We start from the raw sequence: 13,969 nt of genomic DNA on the forward strand, positions 1-13,969 counted from the left end.
GCCAAGTACTAGTAACTTTGTGTAGTTAGGTTTTTTTTCTGAAACATTTGAAAGTGAGGCGAAGTATTTTCAGGACTTTAGATATGAGAAGGTTAGTGCGTCTAACACTATGTTGAACTGCATAGTTCCATCACTTGAGTGGAAGAGAGGTATGAGCTAGAAGTGTGAGGCTGGTTTCTATTATGTGGTGAATTTTTCATTTTAAGATGTCATTCTGTTTATGAGTGCGAGGGAAGGAAAATTTGTGAATAATACCTTATTATTTAAGGAATGGTTGTAATTTTTGAAATTCACCACTAAAGTCAAACTGGAAGCTTTGAACTTTTGTGTGATATTAACGGGTGGTTATGACATAGAAATCTAAGAATTTTTTTTAAACATCAGTTTTTTTATTTTAAACACTAAACCTAACTACATAGAGTAACTTCACTAACAAATTCAAGGAAACACCATTATATAAGATATAACAAAAATGGGCGAAGGTCGCCAAACATCCGCATGTAAATTTTGAAATGAAAATTTACTAATTTTAGAAACAAATTCTAAATGAGTTTTAGCTAATTTTTCCATGGGGAAAGCATGACACTCATGTTTATTCCTATTGTCTGAAATGTGATGCTTATTGATCGCAAGATCAATGGTACGAGAGTTACAGTGCCCAAGTCGAGCATGCCACCAAGAAAATGTCATCTTTTCCCCTAACCAAGCTTGCTTGAGGTTGGTAAGCATCACATACAATCCATTTTTACTCTGGACTTTGAACATGATTTCCTTGCTCCGCATATCCTTTATCAAGAAATGGTCAGGCCTTATAATTAACAAATTCCAAACAGATCAAAGAGATTTTGTAAGTTTCAGAACAAGTATGACATCTTTCATGTTAAACTGAGCTATTTTTGAGTTATCATAATATAAGATTGATAGATCTTATCCATCGCCAAACTAAATGTTGTCAAAGCCCTAATATGGTCGCATTTGAGTTAGATAAGTATTGCATGCTATCATGTGGTGGGTTGCACCTATATCAAGATACCATGGCTGAGAGGGGCTAGTGAAAGGATGGGTGGATGCAATATAGGGGTTTGCATGATAAGTGAATGGTTGCAATGTCTAGGGAATTTGAGCCTGGGGTATGAACTCTAATGACATGTTGAATCGTGCGCTCTTGCCCCTATCGATTCTTTTGGAGCACCGATTAGACCAACGACTCTTGTCACCATATACTTGACAAGCCCCTATATTATTGGAAGAAGAATTGGTAGGTTGGCTATGGTCGAAGGTCGCCATAATGGTTCCTCTCACTTTTCATAATTAATTATTAAGAAGTGAGGAGGGCATAAACTTTAGAGAAATCCAAAGATAGACATGGTCGAATAATAAGTGTAGTGATAGTTGGATGGTATTTCGGTGCAAAATTTTTATATAGGGAAACATTGAATTGAATGGAAGTGACATGACTACCAGCCATATGAAGCTCATCATCAATATCTTTGGCCTTTTGTAGATATTCCGCAATTGGGATGTCATTTTTCTCTGAGTTGTTAAGTTCAAGAAGGAACTACATTCTTTTATTTTTTGAAGTTGTGCCAAATTCATGTTCAAGTGCTAGCCAAATGTGTTGTATGGTTGGTTCATTGTAAACAACATGAAGCACCTCAGGAGAGAGAAACAAAAATACAACCAAGATTTGATTGAATCATCACGTTTCTGCCAGGAATCAACTAAACTTTGGACATATGATTGAGCTTGATGTTCATTGGAAAAATACATAGACTCCACTAAAGAAGGACTCGACATAAAAAATAACTTCCATCCATGGATTTATGGAAGGATGTAATAGTGGTTCTTTATGACAAGTAATTTCTCGAAGTGAGCTTGTTTTGAGTCTTACATTAGAAGAGTCCAGAAGGGGAGGAAGAGGTCCCGTAGCCACATGCTTTGGTACCCAATTTTGAGAGGTGTGTAGTACCATAATTGAGGACTCGAGAATCGAGGGTAAATTATATTACTATTATTATTAGATTTTATTGAGGCAGATGATGGTTAATGGTTGGAAGAGGATTGGGTAGGAAATGAAGTAGGCTTGAGGTAGTATAAATATAGTTTAAGTAAACTTCAAATGGGCTGGGTGTATAGGTTTTGGAGGTGAGGCTTAAAAAATATACTTGGAAGGGGATTTTGTGTAGTGAGAAAACATGGAGGGGATTGATGGAGGCTATGGAAAAATCATATTGTGGGAGGGAAGGGAAGATGCAACGTGAGAGATGATGGAGTCTGGCATCGTTGGTGAAGATATTTTGCGCAAAGGGGATAAGGGGGAAGACTGGTTTGAGGATAAGGAATTAGCTTTTGACTGATATGGAGGCATATTCATTGTCGTTGTGGATGGAGGAAGGACATCAATAATAAAGGGTTGTGATGGTTATTACCATCCATTTTTATTGCATTTCTTAGTCATATTTTCACCAGTTTCATCTAATTTCCTAACATTTTATTGGATTTCTCTTTAGTTTTTAGTTGCACTCATTTTCACACACTTTCACATAGTTTCATAAGTTTTTAGTCTATTTTTTACACTTTCACACACCCTCACAAATTGACAAATTGTTATATGATGAGCTACATGACAAAACATAGGCAGACATTGAAGAAAACAAGCAAAAATAGGCCAAAACTATAGGTCTCAGTGAGACCTTAATTCGTCACAAGATAACAACTCAAAGAAGAAGAAAAAATTAAGTGAAAAAAACTTCAGGTGTAGGTCTCGGCGAGACCTACCAATTTCGAAATAAAATGCAAGACAAAGAGCATAGGTCTAGACGAGATCTCCCTATTATCTTTCTTTTAGCTTATTGTTGTAATTTTCTTTTTCTAAATAATATTTCCAGCTTTGAAGTTTACTTTTCATTTGGTTTGTAAGTTAAGATTATTGTTTTGAAGCAAAAGTTTTCCATTTCCTATTTCCATCTTGCACTTTCTATGAGTTTCAGTCAGTTTCAGTTAATTTCAGTTAAGTTTTCCCTTATGATCATGAACTAACTCTCCCAACTAGGGATGGGAGGAATCTTTCTAATGTCTTGAGTTAAGTTAGAATCTTTATTAAGTTAAACATTCAAAAGATTTTGTGTCGAATAACTAAGAACATAAGTTTTTAATCTATATTTTGGTCAATTGCTTTTTACTCACCATAGTAACAAGTGATTAACGGAAAACTACATTATTAGACTCGATATCCAATCACCATAGTAACAAGATATTTCTTTACCACTCACCAATACATCTCATTCAGTTTCCAATCACATATCTTATAATTATATCTCTTCTACAAAGAAAGTGTTCTCAATAAACATCACTTGTAACTTAGAACCAAAAACATACACATCCAATCTCAAAAGGATTCCAACTGGCAACAGACAATGAATGATGAGTTGCTAGCCTTGGAAAGCAACCAAACTTAGGATATTACTGACTTGCCTGCAGAAAAAATCATCGTTGGTTGCAAATGGGTAAACAAAGTCAAACACAAATTAGATTGGAATATTGAGAGGTTCAAGGCATGTTTGCTAGTAAAAGGCTTCACTCATTAAGAAAGGGTTGAATTTAGAGCAACATTTGCACTTGTAGTAATGTTCATAACCATGAGAGCACTTTTAGAAATTGCTGCAGCAAAGCATTAGCATATTTAACAACTAGATATCAACAATGCCTATTTGAATGACGACTTAGATGATGATTTCTATAGGAATCTTCCTACAGGAATTCAAACTTCTCAACCAAATCAAGTTGCATACTCAAAAAGTCCCTCTATGGACTAAGATAGGTAGGAAAACAGTGGAACATCAAGCTAACAAATGGCATAAAAGATGCTGAGTTCATACAAGCATCTTCAGACCCATCTTTATTCACAGAAAAAAGACATCTTCACTACATTACTTGTATATTTAGATGACTTTATTATGGAAAGAAATCACATTGAAGACATCGATGCAATTAAGCAATATCTCCATCTCATATCCAGCATCGAGGATTTTAGGCCACTACATTACTTCTTAGGATTTGGATTTGCAAAAACAAACAAATGGCTCCATATAGGCTAGAGGAAGCACATCCTAGAGCTCCTAAATGACTTTGGATTTTGGGATGCAAAGCTCTTACCACACTATCCATAAAAAACTACAAACCCAATCCAAGTACAGAACCTTTAACATATAACACAACATATAAAAGACTCATTGGTAGCATGTTGTATATCATTAACACATGGCTAGAATCATCTTAGATTCTCAATATATAACCTATCTTAACATCTCTATAATCCTACAAAAGATGATCTATCTCGAGTATATAGAGTCCTAAAATATCTTAAAGGGATACCTAGACTAGGCCTTCATTTTCCAGTCACCAACAAACTACAACTTCAGGCGTTTACTAACTCTCACTAGGTATCTTCCACATAATCCAAAACATCAATAATATGTTATGTTTCTTCCTTGATCTTCCTTTGAAACCGAATACAAAGCAATGACCTCCACTTTTGATGAGCTTCATTGGTTATTGAACCTCTTAAGAGATTTGAACCTTCCTCCAAATGTTAGAGCCTTGGCTTTTAGTGACAATGTCTCAATCCTCTATATTGCCCAAAACTCTGTGTTTCACGAAAGAACTAAGCACATTGATGTCGATTATCATGTGATTAGAAAACAAATTCAATCTGGTTTAATTTGCCTAATCCCAATTGCCTCTACTGTATAACTTGTTGATCTCTTCACAAAAGCACAACATTATCCACAATTAAGTTTCTTCTTTCCAAACTTGGCCCGTTTAATCCCTTTTTGGCCTAGTTTAAGGGAATGGAAGGGGGGGGGGGGGGGTTGGGGTAATGATTATTATTTGATACTGTGCTGGTGAAATCAGCTGAAAGCAAAAGCAAGCAGCATGTGAAATCAACTGAAACTAGTTGAAAGCGAGTAACTACAACTAACGATTTTTTCAAACAGAAAAAACGCCTTTCTCGAAGATCTTTCACCATGTCACCAGTCCATTCCAAAACTAAAGCAACCAAGGCAATCAACAAACCATCCAAGCTAATTATTAGCGTCACCGTGAGAAAACTATAATCATGAACTAACTCTCCCAACTAGGGATGAGAGGAATCTTTCTAATGTCTTGAGTTAAGTTAGAATCTTTATTAAGTTAAACATTCAAAAGATTTTGTGTCGAATAACTAAGAACATAAGTTTTTAATCTATATTTTGGTCAATTGCTTTTTACTCACCATAGTAACAAGTGATCAACGGAAAACTACATTATTAGACTCGATAGCCAATCACCATAGTAACAAAATATTTCTTTACCACTCACCAATACATCTCATTCAATTTCCAATCACATATCTTATAATTATATCTCTTCTACAAAGAAAGTGTTCTCAATAAACATCACTTGTAACTTAGAACCAAAAACATACACATCCAATCTCAAAAGGATTCCAACTGGCAACAGACAATGAATGATGAGTTGCTAGCCTTGGAAAGCAACCAAACTTAGGATATTACTGACTTGCCTGCAGAAAAAATCATCGTTGGTTGCAAATGGGTAAACAAAGTCAAACACAAATTAGATTGGAATATTGAGAGGTTCAAGACATGTTTGCTAGTAAAAGGCTTCACTCATTAAGAAAGGGTTGAATTTAGAGCAACATTTGCACTTGTAGTAATGTTCATACCATGAGAGCACTTTTAGAAATTGCTACAGCAAAGCATTAGCATATTTAACAACTAGATATCAACAATGCCTATTTGAATGACGAATTAGATGATGATTTCTATAGGAATCTTCCTACAGGAATTCAAACTTCTCAACCAAATCAAGTTGCATACTCAAAAAGTCCCTCTATGGACTAAGATAGGTAGGAAAACAGTGGAACATCAAGCTAACAAAGGGCATAAAAGATGCTGAGTTCATACAAGCATCTTCAGACCCATCTTTATTCACATAAAAAAGACATCTTCACTACATTACTTGTATATTTAGATGACTTTATTATGGAAAGAAATCACATTGAAGACATCGATGCAATTAAGCAATATCTCCATCTCATATCCAACATCGAGGATTTTAGGCCACTACATTACTTCTTGGGATTTGGATTTGCAAAAACAAACAAATGGCTCCATATAGGCTAGAGGAAGCACATCCTAGAGCTCCTAAATGACTTTGGATTTTGGGATGCAAAGCTATTACCACACCATCCATACAAACTACAAACCCAATCCAAGTACAGAACCTTTAACATATAACACAACATATAAAAGACTCATTGGTAGCATGTTGTATATCATTAACACATGGCTAGAATCATCTTAGATTCTCAATATATAACCTATCTTAACATCTCTATAATCCTACAAAAGATGATCTATCTCGAGTATATAGAGTCCTAAAATATCTTAAAGGGATACCTAGACTAGGCCTTCATTTTCCAGTCACCAACAAACTACAACTTCAGGCGTTTACTAACTCTCACTAGGTATCTTCCACGTAATCCAAAACATCAATAATATATTATGGTTTCTTCCTTGATCTTCCTTTGAAACCGAATACAAAGCAATGACCTCCACTTTTGATGAGCTTCATTGGTTATTGAACCTCTTAAGAGATTTGAACCTTCCTCCAAATGTTAGAGCCTTGGCTTTTAGTGACAATGTCTCAATCCTCTATATTGCCCAAAACTCTGTGTTTCACGAAAGAACTAAGCACATTGATGTCGATTGTCATGTGATTAGAAAACAAATTCAATCTGGTTTAATTTGCCTAATCCCAATTGCCTCTACTGTATAACTTGTTGATCTCTTCACAAAAGCACAACATTATCCACAATTAAGTTTCTTCTTTCCAAACTTGGCCCGTTTAATCCCTTTTTGGCCTAGTTTAAGGGAATGGAAGGGGGGGGGGGGGTAATGATTATTATTTGATACTGTGCTGGTGAAATCAGCTGAAAGCAAAATCAAGCAGCATGTGAAATCAACTGAAACTAGTTGAAAGCGAGTAACTACAACTAACGATTTTTTCAAACAGAAAAAACGCCTTTCTCGAAGATCTTTCACCATGTCACCAGTCCATTCCAAAACTAAAGCAACCAAGGCAATCAACAAACCATCCAAGCCAATTATTAGCGTCACCGTGAGAAATTAGATTCTTTCATACTTTTTTTTTTTCGTTTTTCAGTAGTTAAAAACACGTACAGATTATAGTTTTCTCTTTCCTAGCTAGTATATACATTACTCTTCATTGTATTTATATATATAACCTTCATCTAACTTTGAATTCAATGATAAAGTTGGAAATTACAAATCATTAAATTCACATTTCTTTCTTATTAATACTTGTATCTAAATTTCTCAATCATGGTTTCAATTTCAAATCATTAATTCACATTTCTTTCTTAAGAATATGTGCATATAAATTTCTTAATCTCAAGGTTTCATTTCAATATCAAATCATTAATTCCATTTCTTTCTTAAGAATAGAATATGTGTATATAAATTTCTTAATCTCATGGACAACATTAGTGCCACGAAGCAAACTCTAAATATCAATCATTTTTAAATTCTTAGTTTAGAACCCATTGGCTGAATTTTCACTTTATATCATTTCCATGTGCTTTAGTAGCATATAAAATAAAATAAAAAGGACAAACTATAGAATATATATTTGGATATAAAAACAAAAGATAGAAGAAGAATGAATGTCTCTGATATGATGTGAGTGAAGAATATATATAAACAAATACAAAGATCCAAATATACAATTAGATGGGAACTTGAACCACTAGAAATTCTGATGAACCTTCTTTCAATTTTGCCATCAAATTCAACAATCTAAATTCTTAATTTCTTCTCTTCTTTTGCTTATTTCGAAGCTTAATTCTCGTTCTTAATTTCAAGGGTTTTGTCCTTTTCCATACATTTCAAGACTATATTTCCCTTAAATCTCTCCATTTAGATCACTAAGAAAACCCAAATTCAACATGAAGGTGAGTTTATCTTAGTGCAAGTGTTCAATTTTCCAGAGATTAATGGCTTTCTAATCATCTGAGTTTGTGTTTTTTTTCGCTGCAGCTTTTCGGTTGGATGCAGAATAAGCTTAACCGCGATAAACATGTCGTCCATAACAAATCAACAAATGTTGTTTCTTCTTCTCGTAAGCATCCTTGTATTTTTTACAGCTCGAAAGAAGGTTTTAGGGTGACAACTGTTTTCTAACTTGTGGCATTATTTAAATAATTAATGCAGATCATGTGAAACAAGAATCTAGAGAGGAGTTCAGTGATTGGCCGCATAGTTTATTGGCGATTGGGACATTTGGTAACACTGAAATAAGATCCTCATCATCGTCGTCATTACAAAATCCTGAAATGAGAAATATTCAACAGAATCTAGAAGAAGAAGAAGAAATTAAAGAGCCGTCTTCTTCCCCGGATGAGCTTCATGATTTTACGGAAGAAGAGATTGAGAAATTACAGAAAGAATTGACGAAGCTGTTATCGAAAAAACCAACTTCTGATAATGATTATAAAAATCTTCCGTTGGATAGATTTTTAAATTGTCCATCAAGTTTGGAAGTGGATCGGAGGATCAGTAACACGGTTACGAGTGACATTGAGGAGAATAATAATAATAATAATAATAATAGTGAAGAAGATGATATTGAGAGAACAATAAGTGTTATACTTGGAAGATGTAAGGATATACGTGACAAGAAAAGTAAGAAGACTATTGGGAAGAAATCCATTTCTTTTTTACTCAAGAAGATGTTTGTTTGCTCAAGTGGATTTGGTCCACAGCCGAGTTTGAGGGATACTTTTCAAGAATCAAGAATGGAAAAGGTATGTGTTTCTTATTTTCCCAATTATATTTCCTTAAAGAATCATCACATACTTTGATGTTAGAAAAAAAATGATTTTCTTAAATTTTTTGAATGAAATATGTTTGGGATTGCAATTGAGGCAGGGGATTACCCGTCTCTGAGCGGATAGATCCGCTCAAATGAAAATAAAAAATTAGTATTTGTTTTCTTCATAGATAGTTATGATAATAACAAATATTTACGTATATATAGGGATATGGAGTAGGAATCTCCGTATGTCCATACCTTTATAAAAATTCCTTAAATATTATATATATATATATATATATATATATATATATATTATTTTCATACAATTAGATAAATCCACTGAAAGTAATCATTTCATAATAATTTTCTTAATCATAGTTTTCATTATTAAATGGTAGATGCTTTTCTACGTGTATAATTTATACTCTATATGGATTTCTACATGGATTATCGTTTTATACTAAAATAAATATTTTATAGATTATGATTGCGTAATTGTATATCTATTGTCGGGTTTAGTTGAGTCCCATGAGGCTTTTATAAAAAAAAATAGCGCAGATTCAGCTCAACTTACTATTATTTTAGATGAATTTGTATTTAAAAAATCAAATTTCAAACTCAATCCAAATAAGGTCATTTAAAATATATATAGGTTTGAATAATAAAAATTAAAAATTGTACTTAAGAGTAAATAAATAATATATAAATTTAATAATTAATATTAATAGAATTTAATCCGGTCCATGCTATTTTTTTTTATATAAAAATCTAAATCCAAATATAGATGGGTTTTAGTAGATTTTAGGTTTAGCCTAAAATCATTCATGTCCAAACCCAACTTATTAGACTGGGCCTGAACATGTATGATAATATTTTAGGCCCAGTCTACCTAACTCATTTAATATTTGAATTTTTTTTAAATATATTTTTCCTTTTTTTTAAAGAATGTTTTTTTCCTTATAATGAAATATAATATATTATTTCTTCAAAAAAAAAAATAATGAAATATATTATATAATAAACTATATATGAGTGATTAAAAAAAAAAACTATATATGAGTGATTAGTCCAGCTGGCTGCCTTTTTTATTTAAAAGCTGAAGCCCAGTCCATGAAATTGGGCCTGAGCCTGACTACTATGTCACCAAGCCCGGTTCTTTTTTTTTCATTTTATGAATGAAATTAGAACAAGAATATTTACATTCTTTAAAAAAAAAATACATAAATTCATAATAAAGTTTAAATTAGTATTGATTTTATAATGCAGCTATTGAGAATGATGCTTCAAAGGAAGATGAATCCTCAAAATACTTATCGTGCATCTTCGATGAAGAAATATCTTGAGGATACTAAGAGAGTTTCATACCGGAAGGAAAAAGAAAACGAAAACGAACACGAATATGAGAAAGAAAAAGAAAAGATTTGTGATGGAAGTAAATGGGTCAAAACAGATTCTGAATGTAAGTTTTTTTTTTTTACTCTAAGTTCATATCACTTAATTAACATAATTAATCTCAATATTAATGGATAATCTCATCTATGTTTATTGCAGATATTGTTCTAGAGATTTAACTTTTCATAAAACAATAGTAAGTAAATTCCTTGCCTTAAATTAATTAATTACAAATTAATTTGTGACTAATGATGTTGAATTTAGCTAACAAAATTTTTTTAATGTTTATTTTTGCAGATGGAAATGTGGGGATTGAAATGCTAGCATGTGGATTATTATAATTAAATTAAGGGTTAGCTGAAATAATATAAATTTTAAAAAAGAAGGGTCCTCTTTTTTCATGGTTGCATAATCTGATTGCAATACATGTTCACATATTGTTATATAGAGGGATGGAGGGATTGATTTGTGTAGTTTGTCATGGCCAAATTCAGCTGAGACAATTTTTTGTCCTATTTTTATATATGTCAATTTCTGTATCTTTCTTTGTAATATATATCTCTTCAATAATATTACTTACAATGACATATTACTTACAATGACACATATTGATAAAAGTAAACACAAGGGAAACTTTACCTCAATATTAATCAAGTTAGATTTTATAATTAAATATAAATTCAATGAGCTAATTTCAATAGGCTTGGTTTGGGCCATGGATTCCACCAAGTTAAGTTTGCTAATGAATTTGATAGAGACCATGCATGTGATTATGGATGGTCTTTGGATTGTTCAGGGGGCACTACTTAACAATTCGCACATGGACTGCTTCATTCAATCCATTTGATGCACTCGTGGAAAAGACTATGGTTTGGATTCGATTTCCGGAACTCTATATGTATTATCAATGTTATCAGAACCGGACTCGACATCAAACCGGATTTACAATTGGGTCACGGGTCACTTGGTCGGATCGGATGACTCGGATTGATCGGACTGGATGATGTAATAAATAAATAAATAATTTTTATATATTATATATATATATAATTTGAAATATTTTGTTATAATTTATATATAATCCAATAAAATGTTGGTATGAAATAAATTAGGGTTCCGATATTTACAGCCCTTAGGACTGTAAATAAAACCCAAAAATTTCATATTATTAGTGTTCATTTAGTTTTTCAATACATAAAATTTATTGATGCTTAAATGCTTAAATATTTAAATACATATATTCATAATAGATTGTTATATTTCCAATACAAATAAATACTTATTTTAAAATTAAAATTCTCTTTTTTATTGTTATATGTGAATAATTAATGCTTATATACAACTCTAGGGATGTATATATCATTTGCCAATAAATTATATGTAATTTGGGGTATAATAATAATATATTGAAATCAAGTGTATTCAATTGTCCCTTTTTTAAAAAGAAACAATAATGCAATTGGTCTCTTAAAAAAACTGCTTTATATAAAAAGTTGTGGCTATTTTCATAAAAAAAAATAAAAAATACCTGGATCATATTAGTAATTATCCATTGATATCTTGTCCCACATCGGAAATACAAGAAAAACCAAAGGTAAACAAGTTGTATAAATCCAAACAAGTGGGGGTGAGCATAGTAAGCAGCGCTGCTTACCACTCTTTGGGTTGGTTTTTTTTATCAAACCGAAGTCACATCGGTTACCAGTCAGATCACCGGTTTCCGATCTGACTCCGGCTCTGACTGGTTTGTTGTAAATACAACAAACCAGTCTAACTCGAACCGGTGATCCAGTTGGTTTCCGGTTCAACCGGTAGAATCGGCCGGTCCAGTTCGAGCTTGATAACATTGTGTATTATTATGTTGAGGATATGCTCTTAGAAATCTCTAAGACGGTTGGCAAACTAGTGAAAGTAGACCATAACACGACTCTAACTACTATAAGCAAATTTTCTTGAGTGTGTGTGCTGAGATTGATTTGCAGAAACCTCTTATGGCCACGTTCAAATTGGAAGGTGAAGATAAGAGAGTCGAATATGAAAAATTACATATAGCTATATGAATTGTGGCCATCATGGACCCTAGAAGATCGTTTTGAACTACCTATCATCCTTAAACCAACTTTGATTTCTAGTGATAATATGGCTACCGATGGCTTGTTGCCAAGAGCAAGATGTCTATACTAGAGCTGAAGCTCTCACTACTAGAAGGTGTATGGGTGGTCTCCTAAAGTTGGACCGCAAGCCTCTAACGGAGTTAAATGAGTTGCTTAGGTAGGAAGATATTTTATGGTTCTAGAAGTCTCAGGTCTAGTGGCTTATGTTTGGAGAATGAGATATTGTTGGTCCCTTGTGAGATAGAATCTAGTTCCAAGAGGGGGATGAATGGAACTATTGGATAAATTTAACCCTTTAAGAATTTTCTCACAAAATTAAATTAATAGCACAATGTTGCTCGGAATCAGAGGCAAACTTCGTTTGCTGCGTTAGGCAGGAACAAAGCTTGATTCTGCTTCTGAACATTTAAAACACTAGGCCACTTAACTAGAAGGGCCTCTGTGTGACTTTGTTAAACATGCTATTGAGTCAGAAGCACAAATTATAGATTTAAGCACACAAGCAAGCAATATCAATATGTCAGAAGGAAAGGGTTAGAGAAATAGTTACACATCGATTTATACTGGTTCGGCCTCCTACCTACATCTATTCCCCAGAATACCTTCTTCTTAGTTTTAATCCATTAGTGAACTCTTTCCAACAGGTAAAGCACAAATCCTTACAATAGATACATAGGCTCTATAAAGTACATTCCTTTACACTCAACACTCAACCATCTATCTACCTCTCTTGCTATTCACTTATAACCGAAGTGAACAGAAGAGCTTCTGAACTTTTCTAAGCTATTGATAAGTTTGTACTTCTCAAAACACAATGAAAGAACTATGAGCTATTACATGAATGTATATAGTAAATCTATATGAGCTTTTGCTTTACTTTTGGGACTTCAAAGATGATTCTCTCTAGATTTCAACATTGATGATCAAGTCCAAAATGAGCAATTGATGGGGCTTTTATAGTGACACTTTGAGGCAGTTCATTTCGAAATTCAAAATAACCGTTGGAGGGAAACAACTCTCTTCTGTCGCTTTCATCCTCAATAGCCAGTGTACATAGCCAATCTTTGATCTTTTCTTTTCTGTTGCATCCATGAGACAACACGCTTCTGGGTCTTGACATAAGCAGTTTGACTATCTAACCAAATGAGGTAAAGATTCCAAGTTGACCAGGGGACAAACCATCTGTTCCTTGTACTTCTTTCCTTATATAGAGGCACAATGTCAGTGGTCCAGAGTCAATGTTGATCTTGTCTTCTATGCCTTGATCTCATTCTTCTGGAACAAGTCTTCATTTAGGCATGGCTTCTGCTTCTGGATCCTTCCAACTATTGGGCTGAAATTTTGATCCAAGTTCAAAGCCTTTGTGTATATACCTTTCTTATTCTCATTTAATCGAACATACACTTAACAAACACATTAGTCCAAATAGATCAACATTTAATTTTAATGTTTTACTGAGTATAGGATTATTAATTTCGTTTAATATTTTTATCATAATCAAAATCAGTGTGGAAATTGTGTTTCAACAAACTCTCTCATTTTGATGTTGGCAAAAATTCAGAGGT

At 33.2% G+C, this 13,969-nt stretch overlaps 1 protein-coding gene across 1 annotated transcript; it reads left to right on the forward strand.

Annotated features, from left to right (window-relative positions):
* Positions 1-7,708: 7,708 nt before the first annotated feature.
* LOC136224254 (protein DEEPER ROOTING 1) lies at positions 7,709-10,821 on the forward strand. The gene is made up of 6 exons (XM_066012529.1): positions 7,709-8,035; positions 8,121-8,202; positions 8,295-8,887; positions 10,165-10,357; positions 10,450-10,486; positions 10,588-10,821. The coding sequence occupies exons 1-5, from the start codon at positions 8,030-8,032 to the stop codon at positions 10,467-10,469; spliced, it is 894 nt and encodes a 297-aa protein (XP_065868601.1). The 5' UTR covers positions 7,709-8,029; the 3' UTR covers positions 10,470-10,486; positions 10,588-10,821.
* Positions 10,822-13,969: the final 3,148 nt, after the last annotated feature.

This window comes from Euphorbia lathyris, chromosome 3, assembly GCF_963576675.1.
Source record: "Euphorbia lathyris chromosome 3, ddEupLath1.1, whole genome shotgun sequence".
Lineage (NCBI taxonomy): Eukaryota > Viridiplantae > Streptophyta > Magnoliopsida > Malpighiales > Euphorbiaceae > Euphorbia > Euphorbia lathyris.

Excerpts from the sequence above, each read along its gene's own strand:
- LOC136224254 (XM_066012529.1), top strand. Across the intron at positions 8,203-8,294 it reads AAATGTTGTTTCTTCTTCTC|ATCATGTGAAACAAGAATCT; the intron begins GTAAGCATCCTT and ends TAATTAATGCAG. Across the intron at positions 8,888-10,164 it reads AAGAATCAAGAATGGAAAAG|CTATTGAGAATGATGCTTCA; the intron begins GTATGTGTTTCT and ends TTTATAATGCAG.